The 26136-nt window shown below is 40.4% G+C and overlaps 1 protein-coding gene across 6 annotated transcripts in view; it reads right to left on the reverse strand.

Moving 5' to 3' along the window:
• Positions 1 to 26136, reverse strand: part of NAV3 (neuron navigator 3) — a 275913-nt gene that overhangs the window by 181716 nt on the left and 68061 nt on the right. For all 6 annotated transcript variants that reach the window (XM_030002936.2, XM_030002937.2, XM_030002935.2 and 3 more), the window contains exons 2-3: positions 10020 to 10137; positions 9259 to 9311 (exon numbers count right to left, since the gene is read on the reverse strand). In XM_030002936.2, coding sequence (XP_029858796.1) covers positions 9259 to 9311; positions 10020 to 10137 — 171 coding nt within the window. The remainder of the gene's footprint in view (positions 1 to 9258; positions 9312 to 10019; positions 10138 to 26136) is intronic.

Genomic DNA, 26136 nt, shown 5'->3' on the forward strand with positions numbered 1-26136 from the left:
TTCTCCTGCCCTTCCTTTCCAAGCCTGTCACATCTTTAGACAGGATGGATGAAGTTTCCCATCCTTTATGCTCGACTAGATCTAACACTTGCAGCAGTTCTCCCATTGTTTCCTTAGCTTCCTCTCTCCCTCACAATAAAAACATATTTGGTCTCCAACAAAAAGGCAACTGTTACTCTGCTTGTCTGTCCAGCTCTCACCCCATCTCATTTTTCTCTTCCATTTCTAGAGTTTTTAGAAATTTTAGAGTTTGTTCACAAAAGCAGTCAGAATTCCTCCTCTGCCAGTTTCATGCTAAACCAATTTGCCTCTCATCTTACTCAAACTGGCTATGTTAATAACATTAATAATGTCTTTTCAGCAAAACTTGGAACCAGAATTCCAACATCTTCATCCTTGTATGTCAATCATCTTTAACATTAACATCTTTAACTTTACCCTTACAGAAATTCTGTCCTCTTTCCTTTCTTTATTCCCTCCATTCATATTATCACAATTACTCCTATAATGTATCCTTAGATGGTCCCTCATTATTGCCCTTAGTTTTTTTTCTTTTGGGGTGGCACACACCTCTATTTTTGATACGCTTATTTTCATTTTTACACTAGTCTTTATGTCAAGTTAATTTCATCTGCAAACAAAAAATAAACTTCAATTTCTATACTGAGGAGACAGTACTTCCTGTAACTATTCTTCAATCTGCATTATCTATTTGTATATTTACCCTGTAGATATACCTGCATGCATTGCTGTTAGCCAGAGAATTTTTTAATTCTCTGGCATACAGGATTGTGCAGAAAAGCCATGGGCCCCCTATAAGGCATACACAAGTTTATAAAAAGGGTTTATTGATGTCTAAAACAAAGAGGGAGAGTCCAGTCCTGAAGGTCAGCTTCTAAAATTTTGTCCTGCACTTATCATTTATGATTCAAGAGTTCGAAAGGGTTTATTTCACTCTCCAAAGTGTCCAGTGCCCTGAGCAAATCAATCGCAGTCAGGTATAACCTGATGCTCACTATGCTGGTTCAACAGTGGCCACTTCCCCACACACAGAAGAAGATCTCATACACATTCCTGCTGTCAACCCCACTTTTTCTAGGTGGTGACATGAGTACGGGTGTAGAAGGCTTGATAATCATTTCTCACTACTTTGAGCTCCAGGACATGACATATGAATTGTATGCCACAGGATTTCTCAGACTGCAGGAATAAGCTTCAGGGCCCTATAAACCTGGAGCAGAGCTAAATGAAAACGCATCTTAGTAGTTACATTCCTATCATCAGCCAAGGAAATATGGGACACCTCAATGAGACAGTCAGCTTCAACACTCAGTGGATGCCAAAAGAATCGTAAATGCTCTGAAGCCATCTTGTATGTAGTACACTGTACAGTGGATTGCAAGTGGCTGGATGTGTCAAACGTGTCCAAGAAAGTCTTCCCTGGAACAGCTGAAGACAGTCACTGGGGAAGGGTGTGGGAATGGGGTTGGTTCTCAAAGGGAAGATCACACTCTGAATCTACCTAGGAAATGAGAGGACTTGTCCAAGAAAACATCTTCAGAAGGGTAGCTAAGACATGCTCCTTGTTATGACAATCTTGGGCACTTCCCTGGGAATCCCAGTAAGGGTACAAGTTGAATGGAAATCACCTACCTAGTGAGGAATCTCAGAAAGCATAGCTAGTTCAGTAAAAAATTGTATGGGTCTACTTGAAACTGCCATCAGAAAATGGGAAATCTGCATATCTATCATGTTGAGGAGTTTCATTTCCTGCATAGATAAGCATCTACTTAGATCCTTTCATAATGGAGCTGTATCAGCCTTGCCTGCCTCACTCCAGAGCTGCCACTGTTGCAAGGTAGGATTGAATAGACTGGGAGAAGAATTATTTGTCATCAGTGTGGCTCCAATGGGTATTTTACACATACTCCTGAAAAAAAGAATTGCGTGAGGCTTTACTCTTCCAAACCACAAGAGCTGGATTCAAAGATGCAGAATTAACTGGTAAGTAAATCCTTGGGGAGGAGGGACACCAAAGAACATATAAGCTGTGCATTACCATGACAAATTCTTCCCAGGGAATGGGAAGCATGATACTTCTGCCACCACTTACAGTGTCCAAGGAAGAACTGCAGTTGTTGGGAGCTGGGTAACATGCAGGGCAAAATGTCCTCATAAAAAGTGCCTTCTGGATAACACCTTGGCTTGAGGCCACACAAAGGTATGGATAATATGGGCAGTTATCAAGAGCAACTTGGAGCCCTTTGATCTATTTTATTGTCCAAATTCTGCTTTCAACAATGGGAACAGAAATCCAAGTGTGGACTTTTAATTAAGGCAGATCAGGGTCTGCTCCAAGAGGTAACAGGTCTCCAAGATGAAAGGGTCTTTTACTTTACCCAAGGAAGCCCATGAGAGAAAGTTCCCATTGTAACACAGACCTGACTGCTCAGTGCCAGTGTGACTCGGTCCTTTATAACGCACCTGGCAGAGAGGGAGACTTGCAGAGCAGAGGGGAATTTTAAAATTATACTGGAAATTCCCATGCTAAGTGTACACAAGGCGGCAAAAGATAAGGCATTCGATCTGTATTGCCAGGAAGTTGACAGGGTAGAGAAGAAATCATGCTTACCAGCCTTCTCATGGCTGTACACGTCCTGTGTACAAAAGGTAAAGGCCCCTCTGTGCTGATTTTGGTGTTGTACATTGAAAACTTCTCTGGCAAATAAAAATAAGTATGTATACTCCTGATGTGGGCATGCCAAAATAGGCAATGATCTGGATTACAATAATCTAGAATACAGTTATGGTGTCACTGGAAGGAGAATCTTCTCTCTTTCTTTGTTCCAGATCTGAAAATTCTCTTAGAAATTAAAATTATCTTTCTAACTAGTTGCCAATTCAAGCAAAACGCTTAATCTTCCTCCGATCCTTTCCACACAGTCCTTTACCTAACACCCGAGCATATTCTTCAAGTCTGCTCTCCCCCAAACACCCACACACAAGCTATGTATGACTATGTCTTGCAGATTCTTTCTATGTAAGGCAGCTAAAATATGAGCTTTCCTATCTATAAACACAGGAAACCTCACTCAGGAGCTCAAATTTTAATTACTACCATTTTTTTTCTCTGGCTTTACTGAGATCACTTCCCTAGATATCATGCTGTGAACCTGTCATCCTTTTCTAAAAGTACTTTTATTTTTTCCCTCTTAAGGCTATTCACTTATCGAATCCTAGGTACCCCTTACTTACCACAGACGACAGGGAAATGAGTTTTTGCCTCTGTCCTGCCCATATTGTGAGAAGCCATTCCTTCTGACTACATTTTTAAACAGAGACTTGTACCAACTGAGGCTGTTTTCCCAGGCCTCTTATGCAACCTGCATCTTCCCCAAAACAGAGTGATCTATGGTTCAGGCTATTCACTTAATTTCTGAAAACTACATATGTAAGCATGCACCGTGGAAAAAGAGCAATGAGACTACTGTCTTGCGTTCCATTCACTTAAGCACACCAAACCTGCACAGCTGACAAAACTAGAGTCTCTTATTCCCTTGTATTTTCACAAAACTCTCATAGCAGCCAGTCAGGAAATCTGCGAAGATCCACTGGTAGCCATGGGGTGACAGTCTGAATTTAAACAACAGGGGGTTGCACAGGTGTCACTGTGGGAAGAGACTGGCCTGCACCTAAAAGGAGCTGGGATTAGTCTTCAAAACTCAGGTTGAATTCCCAGTTGTAAGGGACCATATTTCTACACTTAGCCAAATTTCTGTATTTATTTCAACATGTCACACTTGTGTAGAAGGCTCACCTGGAGCTGTTCCAAAGCACAGAAAGTATATCTTGAATCCATAAAGCCAATATCACCAACAACTGCACCAGCAAAGCCAGAATATTCTTACATATTTTAACATTGTGCAGACAGAGAGAGGTCACATATGGGCCCACTTGACAGCGAATGTAGGGATGATATTTTCAGGCTTCCCAGTCCCCAAAGAGCTCCATGTAACCATACCCCACACATTTTCATTTGGAATTCTATGGGCCTTAGTAGAACCTACAACACTTACTTTATACAAAACTATTCTGGTTTTTGCAAACAATTAGACACAGAATTTAGACACAGAATGTTAATGCTGATATTCTCGTCCTTGGCTATTGACATTCCTGGATACCGAGGGATGCCACTCAACAGTGTCTGACCAGCAACATCCCTGTCAGAGGAAATCTGAAGGCAGGTGTCAATACTGAAGGGAAGTATACATCCTGTAGGGCAGGTATACCCCGTGGCACACTTAGTAGTTTCGGTTTCCACCTATTCATCCTGTCCCCAGGCTGAGTCCCCGCTAAGGAGAGATTTGCATGCACCTCATCCCCTTCCAACCTCGGCTTCCTTCCTCCGGAGAAAAGCTCAAGCATGCAAGCAAAGAAGGAGCCACTGGGGGCTTTTGTGGGACTACAGGAACGCTACGCAATAAATTACAAAGCAATGTCTATCAGTATAGCCGTAGTCGCTTTGTCCTACTTCAGCTTCGGGCTTCACACACTTCTTTAACTATGTCATAGAAAGTCCTCTCTATCACAAAAATGTTCCCTGGTTAAGCAGAGAGTGATTCCCTTACTCCACCTTCTTCTTGCTAAAGTACACAATTTTTCTTCAGTCTCATAGAATAAAGCAAAATTGCTGGCATTCTTGTGGCTCTTTTCTGAAACATTTTTAATTTATTAACATCTTTTTAAAGGCATTATTAATGAAATCAAGTACAGTGTTGTAGAAATGATCTTATTAGTGCTGCACATAGTCACACTGATTGCCACTTTTCACAGATACGCTGCTACTCACCCAAAGACGGTGTCAGCTCTGCTAACTGCAACTTTTTACTGCATGTTTATATCCATTTGGCAATGTGCTACAGCTCCAACACCTTTTCCAACTCCCTGATTTCCAGGATGTGGTAAGCAGGACCTGTATTTTTATTGAACTCAACTCCCTCTGTTGGACTGCAGCATGTCTGTATCCTAAACCATAAAATGTACCTTTGAAGCATACCTTTGGTTATATAAACTGGTAGAAAACTGTGCCAAAGATAAGATTGACAAAATGAAAAATAGTCTTCATTAAATATATGCAACTACATTAGGAGCCTTTTAATAAGAAGGGTCTCTCCAGCCCTTCAATAACTATGAGAAAACCCCTGCTACTAACTACAGGTAAGAATGCTTTTGTACATAGATGTGTACTGGCATAGACAGTTCTCATGGGAAGTAGCAAGAGTAATTCTAAGGAAGAAAAAACAGCTAATAAGACAACATCAATCTCTGAAGGAAAAATCAACTTGAAAAGCAATATACTAAAAATTTTTGGCAACTTTGAATTTATTTTACTATTTATGCAGCTGAAAGCACCGTAGACTGCATGAGGAAAGAATAGAAACATTAGTTTTGTAAAAGTCTCTAGGGACAATACTGCAAATGTCACCATAAAAAGATTTTCAGCTGAACACTTTTTGATTCTCTTGCATTTTCTCTGACAACACCAGGATGGATTAAATTTGATACTCTGTGTGCTTACTGTATGTTTGATACGATCTGTTTAGAAAGAAAACACTGGAGATCTTCCAGTGCATTTTTAATATGTTCAGAAAGAAAAAAGAATCTGAATTCTTTCTCTTTGGACCATTAGAGAAAAGCTTCATAACATATTTCCTACCCAAGACACTACCTGCTTTTTCTAATGATTGGGGAACTTACTACAGAAATTAAAGAAATAAATGGCTTATAAAGAAGCAGAAAGGAATTAGCTTTTGGTTCTATCAAAAGGCAAACCTTGAAAGACTATTATCTTCTAAATAAAGATGATTTGAGGTTTCCTTAACTGATACACTTACGGAATAATTCATACAAGGAAAAGATAGAAATGAATGTGGTATTATTTTACATTGAAAGGATTGAAAGAGATGATGAAAAAAAAGCTGAAGTGCCATATTCCTCCTTGAATGCATAGCCATAAAGAAAAAAATAGCCAAGACAAGCAGAAGACTCTATATGATGCTGTAGACAGACAAGGTCTGTCTAAGGTTATAATACACTGTTTAAAATCCTTATTATCTTTATTAAAACCATTCATAAGAAATATCAGAATCTTTTTACCACAGTAGATTTACCCAGCAAAGAAGGAAATCTTGCCAATTCTCTCGCAAGTTTCATTTATTTAAAGTTTCTGAGATTTAAATATGAAATAATTTATTCCCCAGTACATCTCAGGTTCTCAAATTCAGTGTGCGACATCAAATGTACGAGCATAATGACAGCCACGAGGATCTTGGTAAAGCTAACTATGCAGAAACCGGCTGCTGCTGGGATTCACACGTTTTAATTTTTATGAACTTGGACCTGTGGAGCCAGTTCAACTTGTCTGCAAGTACTTTATATATCACTGCCAAGATGAGCAGAGAGTGCAAGACATTGCAATAGACCTAACTAAAAGAAAACTAAAAAAGCAGCATTTTATACATATTTAAAATAAACATTAAAAGATGTTTACAAACTAAGGTAACAGCTGAATTGAGATGCCTTAAAAATCACTTGAAAGACGAAGCCATTGGCCAGAGGAAAAACAAATGGTGAGTGGAACAGAACTTGGGAATATTGGTAGTGATGAATTACAAATTGATATCAATATCATCTACAGGCGATATCAAGTGTTTCCAGCAGCAAACAATCCATGTCAGTGCTCTCTAGCTTCTTTTAAGCTAATAAAATGTCTTAGACATCACCTCCTGGGAAGGGTATCAAATGGCAGATGAATACAGAAAACATTTCTCCCTAATTGCAAGTTATGAGAGCAAGGATCATGAAAACATATGTGACAGAAAAGGGTGGTGGGATTCTTGAGGTTTAATAACTAAAAAAGTTAAAACGAAAGTGGTGAATGAATGGCTAACAAACATGCTATAGGAATACCACAACTGTTGCTGGTTTGATGGCTGATGTTCTGACAAATCCTGACAGGACATATTGCTACATACTGGCATATGTCAAACATGTAAACCAGCTTTGACCATCGTTACATTTTCTTTCTGCACATTACAAACACCCAAGAGCCCACTGCTACAAGAAGAAGAGAATTGGCCTATCGTTAACTCACCGGGCTAACAACATTGAGCGCTGCCAAGGGAAATTACCTGAAAACACAATAAGATGGTGCCTTCAGCTAGGCTAGATTGGTGCACAAGCCAAAGCAAACAAATGGAGAGCAGACTCAAAACCTGGGGTCTCTGAGATGCTCTGAGAGGAAAGCTGACAAGTTTGAACTACTTTAACTTCAGGACATTTCAAATTTCCTAGCTCCGTCGAAGAAATCAGCAGTATAAAATTGGTATGTCAAAAGGCAGGAAAATAATTTGATCAGACTGTAGAGATAAAACAATGCAGTAAAGAGACCAAATCAAAGAAGGATGAAAAAATATATCTATTTCTATCAAGTTAGAGTGGCTAAACGTGATGCCTTAGCACTGTGCAAACACCGATGTGTGACTACGTACAGGAGCATTTGAAGCACCTGGTTTGGGACCCAGAGCACCTGAGCCATAGTCTTTGGCCTGGAGGAGCTCAGAGATGGGCTTAAAGGAGGAGGAAGATGGACACAAAGAGATTCCCAGAGGTACTGCTGCGGCACGGGCATGCATTGACCATGCTTCCCCCATAACGGCAGCAGAGCTAGAAGTGAAATCTAGAATCCCTATGCCGCGTAAAGATTTACCTATCAACAGGGAACGCACCCAAATGTTGTCGCTTTGGAGATGCAAACGTTGCTAGTGTGAATAGTTCTCTCTGCAGCTCGGCTTTCTCTCATGGAAATGAAGCTTGATAGACATCAGAGTGGTGGGTCCCTGAGCAATCCTAGATGGTCACTAACCAGTTACATAACCTCAGGAAATCATATCACTTTTCTGTGCTTTTGTCTCTTCTTGTTTGTCTTGTCTGCCTGGAATGGCAAGTTTTAATGTGATTAAAGCAGAGAGTGATTATCTCTTGATCTGTGTGTGTAATACTAGAGTTCCACGCTGGAGTTCCCAACGTTCTCAGCTGGGGCCACTAGGTGCTGCTGTAATATGAGTAATTAAAATAATAACTATTATTAAGGAAATTGCATATATTCTTACTACAGGCTGTTTCAAAAAGCCTGAAAGCCAGAGAAAAAACTTATTCTAAACCTGCACATTTTTTGAAAAGTAAGAACCGAAAGACCCGATTATTCACTTCATTGGTGCTCAAAATTTCTCCTTTTACCTTTTGCAGCTTTGCACAAAAAAGCTGCAAACACCTTCCCCCTTTAAAAAATACGCTGAACAAATGCAATTTTTTCCTACTCCATTTCCATTTTTAAGCCCAGCTTCAGCAGCTTGCTATTCTGCAAGCTCATCCAAATCATTATACTCCTAAATCCTTGCCAGCTACACAATCGTGCACCTTATTCACGTACTATATGGATGAGAACAGAAAGGCAAAGTCCTCAGCATGGGGGAGCATGACTGGAACTGCAAGTGACTCAGTAAATGCATGGTGATGTTACCGAGGCTCAGATTTTGTACCTGTCCGTTCCAGAGCCTTCTAAGGAGGCTTTATCTTATTAAATGTAGTTGACTAGCCATAAACACAGTACAAGATTAATAAGACTCCGTATGAATCACAGTCACAAAATGCTTCTTGCCTGAGAGTATGAAAATGTCTTTAAGCAGCTGCCAACTCTAGCTCAGAGAGCTATATGACTAAAGTGCTATTTCTGAAAGTCTTGGAGTCAGTGCATCTAACTGGACTTTACAGTGGACAATCCAAAAGGCTATTTATATTCAAAAATAATTTGGCAAGTCTTGTTCATCAAACCAGTTTTCCAGACACAAAGACTCCACTTAAAAATTTGTTCTTGGATTTACTGCCCTTAAAAATGAAGTTAAATGAAATTATCTGGATCATCAGAAGAACAGGTCTGCTAAGGCAGTTCTGGATTAATTGGAAGTGATGGAGTTTTGCTGCTGGGTTACCTCAAGACCCAAAGTTAGTGAGCACAGAAATGAAGTGACAAACACTAAGCACATGTGGAAAAAAAAGTACCGGGAACACTATATGAGAATTAGGACTTTATGGTAAACGTGGGACAGAATATTCACAGTTTAAATAAATCATTATTAAAAAGCATCTTAGGAAAGCGCAGAGGTGCCAACACAGACTAAAAATATATTTTATTCTTACCATTTGAGACTGGCTCCGGGGACAGCCATTGATATCTTCAACCTTTTCATTTGCTAAACAAAAACAGTGAGGAGAAAAGCAGAAGTAAACAATGAGATAAAACTTTCCTTTCCACCCCCTGGACAAAAAAAAAACCCAAAAACCAAACCTAAAAACCAAAGCAAAAAAAAAAAAAAAAAAACCCAAACAAGAAGAGCAGAAAAGACACAGCAATAAAGTGCACAGGGTTTTGTTGACACAGAGCTCCTTTCTAAGTAAAGCTCAGTCGTACAGTAACAACACTCTTGTTAGCAGCAGTTGCTTCCACATGCCAAATCATGCAAAGGGGGAAGTGCGAAGGAGGTCGCTGCTAATTCTTCAGCCCCTGCAAAATAACTGCTGACATGAAATCTTCCACAATTGTCTTTGCAGGGTCAGGATACAGTTTCAAGGCATCCCAGAAAGTATGAGCCACTCCAACTAACAAAATGCACACATGGGAGACATATGGTTTAATGGAGCATTCATTTCTGACAATTCAAAGTGTGTAAGATACAGTTCTGGCCATTTAAAGTATGGTTAAACAGCCACTTCCAAACATGCTCACATAAACATATTTTTTAATTAAGACAAGGATGAACCACACAAATATCAGAGACATATGGACCCAGTCAAATTGTATTATTCAGGGTTCATCTTATTGTTAAATACATTCAACTTGAATTATATATTCCCCCATGCAAGGAGTCAGCTCGCAGTGCTTCTCTCAGCCCTGGTCTTACCGATGATCTGGATGATTTCTGCTAGCAGAACTCCATCTGCAATGTCCTGTTGCAAATCCTTGATCAACCGCTTGTGGCCAGATTTTGCTAGGTAGTGGTTAGCCCAGTCAGTGTAAATCTGCAGAGCAGAGAGGGAGGGCAAGGGGGAGAGGGGGAAGAGAGAAAAGAAGACAATAAAAATTCTTAAAACAAATGTTGGCTTGCACCAGAACTATTCTGGATCACATTCCCATTTAAGAAGTCAGCACCAAAGGAAACAATTTTAACGTTGTGTTTTTTGCTTTTTTTTTTTTTTTTTTTTTTTTTAAACAGCCATGTCCCTCCCCCTGCCATTCTCTGGTTTATTTTAACTTCAAATGATTCAGGCTGTTTCATGAGGGTTCAAACTTGCTGTGACCAAGCAAAATTCCCCTTATGACTGTAAAGGAAACTCCTGTTGTAAATCAGTCACATCTACCGCAATTCCACCTCCCACCGCGTTTCTACCTCTACGCACGCCCCACCACCAACTTTCACGCTCCGGGGCTGCCTAAGAGAAAGTGATAGCAGGGACGCGCGCCTGTGTTTTGGTAAGAGTTCATCGGGTTGTCGCTGGTGATCCGGCGCCGGCGATGTCTCTGTGACACTTTCTGCAGTAATCGCCGTGTCCCGCCGTGCGGGACAGGTCGTTCGTCCCCTCGCCTACGGTTCAGCGTGCCGTAATGTGCACAGAGGAGACTGAGAGCGCCAGATGTACAGTAGTCTCATCGCTGGAATTAGAGTATATATTCTGGAAATATGCTGCGTCCTTTCTCCGCCAAAAGAGGAGGGGGGAAGGGTGAGACTGAGCAGCACCAAATATTTAGCAACAGGCAGCGCAAAAAATGGCACTTATTAACAAAAGGTTGAAAAGGACCAGCTGAACTACATCCTCCAAATTAAGCGGGGGGGGGGGGGGTGAAGAAAGGTTGAAGGCATTTCATAAGGCGTATATGTACACAGAGAGAGCATTTGGTAACACATGCAGCAGCCACACGAGGGGAACCAGGTTCACTTAGGGCGAGGTAAGAGGAACAGACGCCTTCCCCCACGTACGGACCGAAGGAATCGTGCAGCCCAAGAGGTGCTCCCACCATCGCAGGGTGTCCCAGCACCCAGCGTGCAGAGGCAGCTCGGACTAGCGGAGCGTGGCACGGGGGTGTCACACAGCTGGAGGGTAGCAGTGGCCCTCGGCAGCCAGCGCTGGCTCCCTTTTGCGGAGTGTCCGTGGACTCTCTCCTCACCCCAGAAAAAAGGACTTGTACAGAACCTCCCACTATCGTGGGATGTTACCACTGAGAGAAAGCATACCTGTACAACAACTTTACTGTGTAAGCATATCTAATATCTAAGGTTCTTTCTCTGCTGAGGATATTGTTTGAAAATGTTGAAACTGCACCTCTTCCATAAAAACAATATGAGCTCACTTTATAAACATCCTTTTATTTAACCTCACAGACCCTTGGGAGGAAGGGGGCAGAATCCCACTTTGTGAACAGAAAAACAGAGGCCAGAGCCATTAACTACTTGCTTAGTTCACCAAGGAAATCTGTGGCAGAGCCAGGGTGGGGAAATGGATGCAATTCCCAGTCCAGAGTCTTACCCAGGGAACCAACATGCACTTCCCACCCAGTGAAAGTATCACTGCTCAGTCCACGTTCACATCCTAAGGACTCCTTCGCTATCTGAGTACCTTTGTCACAGCTTTTCTCCCTCTTCTAAAAGAGACAGAGAATTGTAACTTGTGTGGTCTGCCCTATTTCCTCCCATATTCCTGCAGGTGGATCACCAGCTGGTTTGCCATAGCTTTCTTGACAGCTTTAGAATTTTAACTCCACAGAATTAACCTGTGGAAGCGGATTCAGCTTTCCCACAGCCAAAGGATGCTGCTGTTAGATGGGGCCCTAAATTTCCCTGCTGCACCCAGAAGTCTGCTTCGGTCACCTGTGTTTTCACCAACTGATATTCTTTTTTTGTTATTACAGATGAGTGACATGAAAGGCTCCATTAAAATGTTTTTTAAAGCCAACTGTAGCTGAGAAAGTGTTTCTTCAACTGTATAACCATATATAATGAATGCTAATGTGGAGTCTCTAAAGGTTGTATGAACACATATTTAGAACAATATGAAATCATGATGATAAAAGATGCATACCACACCTATAGCATCATGTATTCCCTACTACTAGTATTTCAACTTCAGTCATTCTTCTGAAGCAATGTCTCAGAAATATTCTCTGAGCTATTACTATAAGCAGAACTATTTTCTGTATTCCAGTGAAACTGATCCACTGGAACATACAGAGTTTAATACCCACTAATATTATTTTAGGTTAGTTTCACATTACAAATAAAAATACTTTACCAAGCATTTCCTTTTTCGTTTGTCACACCCAATCTGGTGCACCAATCCTAATTTTGACTACAATTTGAACTATCCTCTCACTAAGCAGCCAGGGATATTTCATTCTAGCAGCTGCTTTGCAAGTATCTAGTATTCAAAGAATGGACTTCACACACCCATCCACCCCCTCCAAAATTTTCTTTTCTCATTAATTTAAAAGTGACAAGCATAAAGAATGTAAACAGTGCTTTGTAAACAAAGGTGGATAATCCACATCATACCAAAACTTTAATAATGGTCAGTATTTTGATAATAATGCAATGGCAGAAAAAAAATACTGGGAGGAAGCAGTTGTAAAAGAGGAGTGTTTTCACTTCAGCAGTATTCTAAAAAAAAAATCAAAAAGCTGAAGAGCTGTTGATGGTGACAATATAACAAACCAACACCCCGTTGGCAGTGGAAAGTCACATTTAATTTCCACTTTTTCTGTAGGGATCACCACTTGCTTCTGGTTCCCCCCTTCCCCACAGTTAGCCCTTCTCATTCATCTCATTCTTCCAGGGACCCAACTGCTCAGGAGTCAGTTTTAAAAAATGAAAAGCATGTAGATAGACACGTGAAATTATAAGAATGTACACATGCCACTATATTCTTTTTACATGAAATTCTCTGATGCGAATATCATGAGAAATAGAGAATCCCCCTCCACAGTTTTTAAGTATCAATGTAACTATGCACTTTTTAGAAATCTTATCTTAAACTCCTCAGGGAAACCTAAAGCGCCAGTGTGCATCATGACTGACAATACTCAGTTTGCAAAGGACAGAAAAGTCACCCAGAACAGAAGATAAAAAAATCAGTAACTTAATGCAACAGGCTGCTTTTTAAGGATGCTCCTCTTTCATTGGGTGCTGAGCACCTCTAAGGAGGAGCTGTGCATGCTCCCCCTCTTTTCAGAACTAGCAATACATCGTGCCGTCTTGCATTAATTGTGCAGTCAAAATCCTCCGATCTTAGATTTTTCTCCGATGAGGCTGTTTCAGAGAGGAACCCCGACATGAGGGTATGTTGTTGCAACACTTCCTCCCCACTCCAGTCACCCTGCCTCACAGCTACGCACTGGGCCGGGCTGCTGACTTACTCATTTCCTCTCCAAATTTCCTCTCCTACCACCCTGCTTTACAGGCACGGCTGACCCGGGAGTATTCCACTTCAACGCCAGGCTCCGACCGCTGACAACGCACGGGAGAGCCGCTCTTATCTGCGACGTGGAGGACCAGTCTCAGCAACACGATAACGGAACAGACCCAATCCTGTGTTTGTGTGGTCCGAGCCCCGTCCCGGCGCCTGGCGATTTAACTGCTCGCAAGATGAAACGGGTTTCAGCGGGGCGATCCGAGCTCGGGCACAGCCCGCTCACGTTAACGACGGTTTCCCCTAGCATTCCTCAACCGCTCGTCATGCTAACCTTCAAGAGAGTAGAGGAAATAAACTCTGATACCCAAATATAGTTACGAACTTCACCTCGATACTTCACACGTAGCTGTAAAGGGGCACTGCAGAGCTGCTTGGCAGGATCCGTAATGAAACAGTACACCTCGTAACGCGGTAGTTTAACGAAGTGAAAAAGAGAGAGGATCTCACAGGTTACTGCCTTTCTTAGAAAATGCTTTAATCATAAACCGTGTGATTATACATCAGGCAGTGCTATAATGCATCCTCTTTAAAATTAATACAGAAGTGTTACCACCCACAATCAGTGTCAAGTGGGAAACGTCAGATGGATTTAGGAAGTACTGTCAGCCTAATGCAATAATAATGCATGACACTTCGTTAGCGTCTTCCACAAAATCATCTCAACATGCTTTCCAGGCACAAATGAGATCACTCCCATTTACTTATTATTTCTGTAGATGTAGGGAAACTGAGGTATAAAAGCTTTCTCAGCAGATTTTTTTTTTTTTAATGTGGCTCACTCAAGAGCACACAGGGCTGGGAATACAACCCAGATATTCTGAGTTGCAATCATTTCTTCTATATGCTTTTTTATCAGGCAGTTTTATAAATAGGCTTGGTGGGAAAATGCATATTCCAAGAATCAGGATCCTTCTGCATAGTTTTGTTTGTTTGCTACAGAATATTGAGTTTCAGATCTGAAAATGGCCTCCTGTTGCTATCGAGAAGACCGCTTTCCATACTTAGAGTATGCCTCTGTCACTCCCTTATGTGCCAATGCTGCTGCTTAGGAAGAACAACAGTTGCTGCCAACGGAGTTATGCCAAGACCTCATGACAGATTTCCCTGCCATTTAGGAGGATAGGTTATATTTGAAAAATATATAAATATTTGTGCACTATATGAAAAAGTTTCCTTCCTAGATATGTGAGAATAAACAGACAGTATCCAGTTCTTATCACTTGTCCTTTAAAATACTCTCTAGGAGACAACTGCATCCTCAGTCATTAGCACGAAAGAATTGAAATGCTGTCCCCCAGTGCTCACTCTCATGGTCTCTTCTGTGCATGATACCACCCTAATACCTTCAGGGGTGGGGAGGCTTTTTAAGAACTCCATTTCTTTTTAAGAACTCCATTCCTCAAAAGGAATCTTTAGGCAACCGCAAGCTTCCCACAGGTTTTTCTTTCCTCCTTATCTTGTGGCTAACAAAAGTTAGAGAAATGGAAGGAAAAGTTATCCATTACAAAAAATGTTGCTAGCAGTATACCTGGGTTGCAATGGTTCACAGCAATATACAATACTACTTTGTAGCACAGCAGGACTCTGTCTTTTATTCTATGTTTGGATTATATCAATACATTTCATAATCTTTTTTCTTAAAAAAAAAATTTGGAATCAAGGGAAATGAAACTATAAAAAAGCCGCAACACCAGAATTTTAACAGTCAGCTGAAGTGAAAATATGGCACTGTTAACTTAATAAAAGGTCTATGTGACTTTCTAGTGTAATGTATTTAGTCTGCTTAAAATGTTGCCATTGGAGACAACTGAGAGTTGATAGCGCTTAGAGCTTTTCACCCATAGACGCTCGTTCAAATCACGCTTGTAGAAGAAGAGATTGATGACTTGTTTCTGTTGTTCTCCAGTATGCTACAAAATGGGCCGTAAAGGCTGTATATCTGTTTTCTGGGCGGTTTTCCAGTGTGTGGCCTACCCTGGGTGTTGAATACCCAGCACAGCCAACAGAACAGTCCCAGAGTCCCCGATGAAGAGGATTTGCCAGAGGAGAGGGCATGACCACAACTCTACTTCAACGTAGCTATTCTTGGCTAATAAATTGTGGGTAGCAAAACACGTGTTGGAGAGTCCCTGAAGCTGCTTGTATTTATAAAGAGAAGCTGGGCAACACATTGACTAGCATTAGAATAGGGGGAGGAAATCAATGAGACGCCTTTCTCCTTCCCACTGCCTCTACACTAAGGAAAATTTAACTGGAAGGCAGGATCTGACCTTTTAAATATTTTCTTATTGAAGGTTATTTCTCTAGGTTGCAAAAGAATAATTTATTAGTTTCAGTCCTCCACTTAACAAGGAAAAGGGCTAACTTTGAAAACAATGGTTCACATTTAAACCACCATAAGAGACAGATCAAGCATCCGATTTATGTCCGGATTTAACGGACTATAGAAAACACACTGCGACTCATTTGCTATAACGTAAAGCTGGGGGCTCGGGGTGGCACTTTTTGTAACATTCCGCAAATTACATGAGAAGGAAAAATATTTACACAATTAAAAATATATGGCTAGAAAATGAAACTAGAATGACTTAATTTATAGACAAGATGGAAGCCAATGCATTTCATTTAACAAAATGAAATGAGTATTAAGTGACATTCCACAAAGCCCGTTTCTAAATCCCACTGAGCAAATGAGAACAATTACGAGTTAAGCAATAGAAACCATTTAGAGGGATACATACCAATTAACCAAAATGTCAGAATCCCTATAATATGATTCTATTTTGTAAATACCAGCATGTATCCATCAACACTACTCAGTAATTTTCAGATAAAAATACAATTAAATAGAACTCCACTAATCTCAACTAAGAAAATGAATAGAAACAATACTCTTCAACAATCACTGGCAAGGTTTAGATGACTTAGCCAGCTTTAAGGGGGCTGTTTTATATTTCCAAGCTTCACTTACAGTTTGTGATCTAATCACCCAAGTAACATTTGTACTGACTTAATGTGCTCTCTTTCTTCCCATTTCTTACCAAATCCCAACTCAGAATTAATTTAATACATGTGTTTGAGGCCAATATTCACCAATGGCACAGGGGCAAGACTCTTGATACATCTGTGCCAGGTGAAATATAACTGTAAAAGCCTCTTTGAGCGTGCATTTGTGTGTAAGGTTTGCTAAGTGATTTGTACACTGCAGTTAAAAATCCAGCTCTTTAGAGAATGAAACAACTCGCTCATCCTTTGAAAAGAATCGTACCGATTTGCTTTACAGTTTAATCATACCCATGTTCTTTATTGGCTTACTGCAGCTACTCTTCAGTCCTGTGCAATAGCAATAAAGTACCACGGGAAGGAGCCAGATATTCATCCTGCAGCTGCAGAGGACCCAGCCAGCCAGCTGCTTCTCTGCACACTCGTGCTGCTGCGAAGCGATACTTGTTAAGGGAGCAACACCACCACAGTTATTAATAGTGGCCTCGAGCTTCCGGAATTAACAGGAGACAATACGAAGTGCCACACAGAGCAATCCTCCAAAACAGCTAACCTCGAGACTTTCTGTTATAAATACTCTATGTACTTGCCTGTACAACTTTGGAATTATTTCTTAGATGTATTTTTTAACTTTAAAGTACATTTCAGCAGGCATTTAGTAAAAGTACAGTAAAATACAGGACCTATTATTCAGTACGGATTTACATAAAACTGATTAAAACTAATACCTCAGTTAATTTTATTAGAGCGAGGAAGACCAGATTCCCTGCTGGGCCTAAGTGTTACACCTAGAGACACCACTCAGAGCGTGAATCCATCTTAGCATTTTAGTTCAGATAAAGAGTGTGCTTCTAAAGGCAGTCTCCTATCTCTTGTTGTGCTCTCTCAGAGATCCTCTTCACATGAAATGAAACAGAGAAATGAGCTGCAAGAGTACTCTGAATGCACCCCATTCACTAACCACCATTCAGTCCATGCGACAAGACGAGAACTAATCCAAGCAACCCTCCATCCCCAAAATGTGTACCTTAGAGATGCTGGTTCCTTAGTGCCAAACTGGTTTTCCCTACAGAGCAACCCTTCCTGCTAATATTGACGTATGTGTGTCCCAGAAGCGACGGGGGAGAGGGAGGGTGCGATAGAAAAAGCTGCTGAGATGCTTCTGTAAGCCGGTGTGATGCTATAGTAGTGACAAATATAAGGGGAGGACGTGTTTTGGTCTTGAAAGTGGTGATGTGTGAAGAAATTAATTTGACCGAGAGCACCAGCGTTCTCCAATACAAATAAATGAGTAGAAAAATATGAAAGTCCCTCTTTCTGCGATATGTGCGTGCACACTTGAACAACATCTGAGCCTGCCCAAACTGGAACTGCGGCTGTCTGACAGTTCCTGGCCAGAGACATCTCCCTTGGAAGAAACAGGTGATCTGGGAAGGAGCACCCGTGCCAGTCCAAAGGAGGAAGGGTAAAAAGAAAGCCATATTTCTACTTTTCTGGGCATCTAGGATAGCAATTATGGCCCTCTGCACCAGAGGCCCCATTCCATTCCCCTGACTGAGACTTCCTAGACACCAAGGCTGCATTCATCTTATGTCTCATACATATCTTGTCACTGCCAGGATAAGTTTCATGACTAGCCCTGCAGTCACTTTAATAAACAAACCCGCAGTAAGCAGAGGTAAGTTTTCTGTAAAGGGAAAAAAGAACTGAATTTGCACAGGTTTCCTTTGTGGTTCACCAATACTGTGACAACACAGAAGAACAGAGAAAAAACTTCTCATACGTGACTAGAAATCCTGAAGTAATTTGCAGAACAAAAACACCCCTGCTTTGTTGATTCCTTTTTTGTCCACAAGCAATAAGCCAGCCTTGGTATCAAGCAGACCATTCCTGGATGGAGTGGGCACATGCCTTAGCAAAGCAGCAACAGGACTCCTCACATGGAGCTGAGGAGATTCCACTGTGAAACTACTCCAGATTTTCCATCAAAGCTCATTTTAAGGATTTATAACTTGGACTGAGACATTCTTTCCACACTGCGATTTGGCATTAAAGAACTTGGCCCGGGGATCAAAATAACCCCCTTTTCCAGCACTTCTTTTTAAGTGTGGGAAGGCAAATTTCTGATATGTAAAGATGCAAAAATATTAAGACACACTTTTGTTCTTTTGTTGCAGGAAAACAGTGGCAAATAAGACCGCAACTAACTTTATATTTAAAGTCTCCATCTAGCTTGTATTTTTTCAGGCTTAGAAACTGATTTGAATTGTCTGGTTTCCTCTCCTCTGGAAGAATGGCTTTGCAAATCAAAATAAACAAAATAAAGTGTTCGCTTTCTGAGCTACATATTTTAGAACAAGACACTTTAACTCCTGCTTAATTTTACTTCAGGCTTTGATGTTAAAAAGTGGTTTGTCACCAACTTTATAATTTTAGTATCAATAAATGTGTTGCACATTCAGCACATCGGTCAGGTGCCAAAGGTATCACGACATTAATATTAAGTAGGTATGTTAATGATTTCAAGCATAAGTGATCTAGGCCTCTTCTTACTGTCATTAATTTCTGTTAAAACAGGACTTGGTGGTGAACGTGTGCGTCGTAATGGTCATGTGTATGCAACCATTTTGCCTTTTGCTACCTAGCTGAAGCTTAGGGAAATGAAATTATGCTTACACAGATGACAGCCTATACACATACCTCTTCAGTTCAGGAAATGTAAAACAGTGTTTTAGGACTTGAAAGACTAAGGACGCAGCTCACTACAATAAAAATACCAGTTTGGGATTTATTTCCCTTTGATCACCATTGAAAGCACTGCCCAAAACAAATGTCTACCCATTCTGATGATAATACTTAAATTAGCCATCATCCAGCCCAACAAATTTTATGTATGAAGTAAATTCTGCCAGACAGTAGTCTTAAACAGCAAAGAGGTGGTAATAATCTTACCATAATTTCTGACAACAGAAGACTTTTCATCCCAAATAAGACTCAACATTATATTCTTCCTCATTTCTTAACAAAAGACCTGTCTCTCATACGGCTTTTGTAACACAACCAGGTCTGGAAGGACCGCACAATGGAAAGAAAAATGTTCTAGATTGCTACTAAAAATGTTCTGAACACCCTTACTTTCTCTTATAAAAAGGGAGATTTGCCTAAACACTTCTAGTGAGGGCTCTGGCTGCACATCACATGGAAAGAGGCAGTGTCTCTGGAGTGAGGTCCCTGTGACCTGGGGACTCTCCTTCATCTGTGTTCGATCTGCAGTCTCCCATGCAAACCTTCTAAGTTCTACTACACAGTTCTATAGGACTACACCACTCTGCAAAGTAACATCAAAGGTATGTGGTTCATGACATGAAGATTTTCCACCTACGATTTACCTCTGAAGACAACAAAAAATGCCTCTTAGCTCATTATTAAAATAGCAACCTCAAAATGCACCTCCCCCATGCCCCTTGCCAAATAAAAGGAAAATAAATCTAGCTACAAATAAATGCACCACTTCCAATTAAAGAGTTTTGTTAATACCAAACTAGAACATTCTTATGTTGAATACTAACATACTAATATGTGAACTTCAGATCTGGAGATCGAGGAAGTAAGTTTAAATAATGGATAATAATTAAGATCCATAATGATCTGAAGTTTGTATGTAGCGTCTTCTGTTATATTTCAAGGCCATTTATGAAGGATCAGAGCTTAGCTATGTAAAGATCCACCCTGATAGGAATGAACTCAAGTTCTTTATTGAGGCTTTGAGGTAGGGAAAGTTCATAGCTCTGCTCATTATGGACACCTTTGCATAAGCACTGGACCCTATTGCTTCAAAATAGTATCCAAACTATGATCGCTGTATGTCTCCTCCTACAAACAAGATGCAGATTTTTTGCTTCTTAATGTTATATCACAATAACGTGACATGAATTTTAGGGCACAGAGAGAAATGACTAGATGATGTGGGACTGAAAGCTGGAAACACTCCCTAGTCCTGGACATACGTGCAAACTGAAGGGCTTGTCATCACTGACTCCAGGCACAGACAAATGTCTTAAAACTGAAAGTAAATCAAATGATCTGTTAGAGTCTACTACATAGCTGGAATAGCAAGAGGCTGATATCTGAAGAAGAGAAAGGTCTGGAGAGAGCTGTGTGAAAGTGGAAGCTCAGCAACTACCTGACATTTTTCTTTTTCTTCTCCCCTGTAGCCACCACCTGACATGTAAGTACAAATGGTACTATTAGTTTAGGTATATGGGTTTTTTTCTACTTCAAGGCCAAACCCATCTCTCTCATGACAAAAAAGAGTTGGTGCTTTTGTTTTTTGAGGTCTGTTCTCTGGGTCGTCGTGACTGGCCCTACCCGGGGCACCCACCACCCTCTTCCTCAAGGGACTGCTCTCCGCATCTGCAACTCTTCACTCACTGTCCTATGCTTCCTTTTAAAATACAGACTCTAGTGATACCCCTGCCTCTTGGATAACAGACTAGAAATGAAGGATAGGGATTGACTAGCTCACTTTAAAGGCCACTGCCTTTAAATTTAATTAAATCCATATCTTCTACCTCCCACACAATCACCCCCTGGGACTAAAGGCTTCTGTAAAGGATTAGGAAGGGGATACTCTCGTTGCAGCCACACCGCTATGCAGAAAATAATTCAAGATTTGGGAAGTTGTGAGCAGGAAGCAGAGGATGAAGAAGAAAGGGACTCACTGAAAACACAAACAAATAACTCTGCTGGCTAGGGATTACAGCACTCATTTTGGACAGATGAGATTGTGCTCCAGCTTTTCCTTCCAAGAATCTTTCTGTATTTTGTCCTACTAATGTACGTAAGAAACAGAAATGATCCTAATAAAAGGAGCATCACGTCTCCTCTCAAATGAGTCCCTGAAGCAGTAGCCTACCGCCTTGTGTCCCTTCCCACATTATGCTCAGTTGTTTTCTCGGACTGTGGTGCAGGATGGCACGAACGGCATCACTAGCTCCTCCGTTAGCTCTGTCTGAGAAGACTGGCACTCCAGGAGAGCCCACACAGCTGCTTTAATCGTACAGAGGCATGTGGAGTATTACTTTGGGGACTTCTGTTGACAGCTCTCCATTTAGTCTACATTTTTAGAACAAGCAAAACTGCTTTTTCTGACCTTTCCCATTAACCTTCTAACTCCCAGATAAAATAAGAAAAAAATAATATAATCATGCTAGCTTTTTTTTTTTTTTTTTAACAGGAAACAATTATTGCCAGTGAATAATAAATATTTCATTCTGGAACACTGGGGGTTTTTTTTGCCAGGTCTAGCTTTTTGTTACAGGAGGCAGGTGCTTATTTCACCTGCCCTTTAAATAAACCTTGCTGGTAAGGTGTTTGACTCTGTTGAGCCAATGCAGCTTCTCAGTATTCTCAGAAGTACAATTTCATGTCTGTACAGGTCCTTAATGTAAAAACCGGGGATGGCTATGGATGGACTATAAGTGCTGCCAAAATAGGCAGCTGCTGAGTAGGAGTTCTGAGGATGAGAATGATGGATATAGGCACCTAAAATGCAAGTGAGGTAGGTCATAGGAATATAAATTCTTTGGGGGAGGAGGGAAGGTCACATTTCATATTTCAGGAATTACTGTACAAAGGACATCCTTTGTTAAAATTCCAACCATTTACTACTTTATTTAGTGCATAAAATAAGTATGGAACAGAATAGTCCTTAAAAAAAGTTTTTCCTTAAATTCTTACAGTTGTTCTTGAAGGCCTCTGGTAATAGAGGATTGCCCTTTCCAGTAGGACTTGAATGTCTCTCATTTCGGATAGAAATATAAGGAGAAATGCTTTGGAGGAACGTCCTGAAAACATATAGAACCCTAATGCATTTTTATTCTTTTTTTTTTTTTTTTAAGAATTTATACCTTTGGGAACTACAAGTTGGAGTGGAAAGTGAAGTTTGAAATCTTATCAAACGGATGTACCTCTCGAGTTGTGCAGTCCCACAGAAAGACTTCTCAAACATTGCACAAGATGGCTTTGTTCTCAACTTCCCTGGGCAGGTTCATGTTACTTCACTATCAGTAATAAAATTCCATATTTACACCAATGCTTTACTTTATGTTACTGGCATTATCTTGTTACAGGTCATAATGGTATTGGCATTATCTGGCTGATAATTATTCCTGAGTCACAGCAGTAAAACTCTTTTAAGTCTCAAGCTCTGACCTGAGCTAGAATCTGCTGAACCACTTAAGTTTCATCTGCGTATCTCTGACTGAAAAAGATGTTCCATACATTAAAGAAGAATGAAAGTGGGCAAATGGCTTCTCTAACGTGTGGTTTTATAGTTAAACAATCCCAACTCAGCTAGATAGATTTAAGTGAGTCTCTCCCAAAATATTATGTTTCCCTCTATTGTGTAGAAGCATGTACTGTATTTCTTCAACTTCAAATCCACCGAAGTATTCTCTTATAAATGGTTATTTATACCACAGTGCAGAATAGGTGACTTTAGTACATGTCAAACAAACTTGCAGGATTTGGATCCCCAAGGAACACTGTAAAATGTCTGAAAATTCTGTAGTAAAATACATACTCTAGATTATGAATGATAAAGTGTCTTGTATTGTAAGCCATTAAAAAATATTACATCCTAAAAATGGTATTTAAAATTTTCACAATGATACTCAGTGATACAACACAGTCCTGTTAATAATTATCTTAAGAACGGGATATTTCAATTAATTGTGTTAGCATGATCCAAATTCCAATCACACAACAGCCGTAGAGATACAGAGGGCACATGATAATACTGCATAATCAGCCTTGCAGTGATGTTCAACCAAAAAACTGTCCACAGAATAAGGAACCCATCTGAATTTATCTGATGTGAAGTAAAGGTTATTTAAAAACGATAGCATGCGCATATAATTGCATGTTGTCCACTCTTTGCAAAACAGATGTTCACAAGTTTACTGGGGACTTAAGTTTATGTGAGAGGTTCACAGAAGTCCTTCAGCACTTACTAGGTAAAACATTTTTTTTTAAAAAGCACAAAACCCCACAACATACACTTTGCATTTGGATGGATTTTTTAGGTTTTGCTATGAAAACCTAAAGACCCAAGAAGAAAGCCAAGACTTGAGAAAATTTCTTAAATCCACAGGTTGATAGTATGGTTATAATCTAATTGTTTTAGCTATATATATTGCCGTCATGGAATATACACTATATAAGCAGAGTTCATGAAGAATCTAACCGAATGAATAACAAGACCATGTGCAGAGAGGCTACAAAAATTAGGGAAGGTGTGATGCTGGAGCACAACTTGCAGAGTTGTACAAGTCCTCCGCTGTGCACACACCCCTCTTGGTGCCCTTCGTGGGAGCATGCAGTGCAAACGCCTCAGACCAGTTATGCCTTGCCCAGTTTCTTACGCCATTTATTCAACTGACTGGACCATCTGAATCTGGAACAAGCGAGCCTTTTTTGTGGAAAGCTGTCAGAATCTCAGTTTGCAGGGAAACCCAAACACTTCTAAACAAACGTCATGTATTTATTCACTCAAAGTCAGGAGGCAGAACAAAGGCTTAAAGCAACAAACAGTTTTCTTTTTTCCATTGCCTAAGTTTTCGATGTTCCTTGAAAGCATTTGTAAAGTCACTTCAGGCTGTTCTCTTATTCCTGGCTGGAAGGTGCTGGCTCCTGGCCTCCTGTCACCGTGACCGTGGAGTTTTTGGAGAGCCATGCCAGACGCAACGTGGCCTGGCCCGCTCCAAACCTGCCCACGTGCCCCTCGCGAGGGAAATGGCCGCTTAAACCCTGAAGCAGTCCGGGGGGATCCTGGAGCTGCAGGGCCTCTGTATTCACCTCTCCGGAGTGAGCGGATTGGGAGGGCTCTGTCCCTTTGAACTTCACATCTGCTTTGTAAAAAGTCTCAGCAACATTTCAAAAATAGTATTTCTCCTATTTGTGTCCTTCTGTACCTACTAGCTCTTAGGGATGCTTCTCCTTTCTAGCACCACCAGCCTTAAGCTTTAGGATGCCCTTTGATCTTACTCTCTTCACTCAGCTTTGAGAAGAGTAAACTGCCCTCAGCCTGGAGAGAAGCAAGATAGAACATATTACCTAATAATTACTTCTGGTTTTGCATGAAAGATTATTTTTTGCTATCAGTTTGCCTTTGTCACTTGGTTCCTTTAACACATTCATTAAGGTAATCTGAGGCACAAATACTATTTAAAAAATCCTTATAGCCATAATTACCTGGTAGTAGATATAACAACCTAGTCACATCAAAAGCAGTAAACTGCATGTAAATATAGAAAGCACCTAAGAGATAAGAAAAAAGAAACCAACTAGCAACACTTCTTATCATACCTTTGTGTCATGAGAAAGTTCAGGAGCTATGGCACTGCAGTAAGGACAGAACTTATATATGGTCTTACCTTTAAGCAGGAATAAGAGTGGCTCTCAAACACTTTGCTGACCTCGAAACTTCTTCCTGTAGAACTGTTTTGTGTTCTGTATAGTAATGTAAGCTTACTTACAGTAAGCATTTTTTCAACTACTTTTCACAGATGCCTTAAAAAGCAGTCCACTGACTCATGTAGGTCTGCTAATGATGTGTTATAAATCTTAACACAAGGAGGGGGTATTTCATATGATACCAAATATTGAGAACTAAGAAAGAAAACAATCAGGAAAGAAGATATCCTTTCATCAAAGATCCATATATCAAAGGTTTCATCACTTTTTTTTCCCTTAAGAGAGAAGGTTGATATCTTTTCACATGTCTCTCTGAAGATATCTCTAAATTAAGAGATAAGGTATACATATCTAAGAGACAGCTAAGCATGCAGTTTTGCTTGGAGCAAAGGTAAATGCAAAGCCTCTCAGAGATTCAGATAAGTTTAGCAGAATGACTTTGTTAAAATTGTTTTGGTTGAGAAGATGGACAAAGAAAAACAAAAAAGAGCTGACTAGAAGCAGAGACAAAACTCAGGAACAGAAAAACCACTGCAGAAAAACAAAAATCACAGAGCAACCTGAATAGTATCAATGTGCAGAATAAATAAACATTTCATGTTAAGGTTATGGCTGAAACAATCTCGGGATATGGGCAAGGAGATTGCCCCAGATTACTTGTTTTTTTCCTTTTAAGATAGAAGGGTGTCCTAAGTTCATGTAAGGCAGAAGATGCATTTTAAAATTCCTCATTCTTCTGGGAATAACCTACTAAGATCTGAAATTTTTACTAGCTGTTTCAAGTCAAAGGGCTAGCAATGTACTTCAGTAAGTCTGTTTACCAGCAGAACACCCAATATCATCATGTCAAGTACAGGCTAGAGCCTCTTCGCTTCAGTCAAGAATATCCAACTGCAGCATATACTGATGCAGAAAAGAAGTAACATTCCTCTCCTCACAAAGGAGTTGAAACACATTCATCTGTTTTCAGTTGGATCTTTCATTAAAATTTCTGGGTTTTAGCCTCCTCCTACCTACACCACAAGAAATCAGAAATAGCTCCACGGAAGACAACACATAAACAGAAAGATTTTTGCATTT

Source organism: Aquila chrysaetos, chromosome 26 (genome assembly GCF_900496995.4).
Source record: "Aquila chrysaetos chrysaetos chromosome 26, bAquChr1.4, whole genome shotgun sequence".
NCBI lineage: Eukaryota > Metazoa > Chordata > Aves > Accipitriformes > Accipitridae > Aquila > Aquila chrysaetos.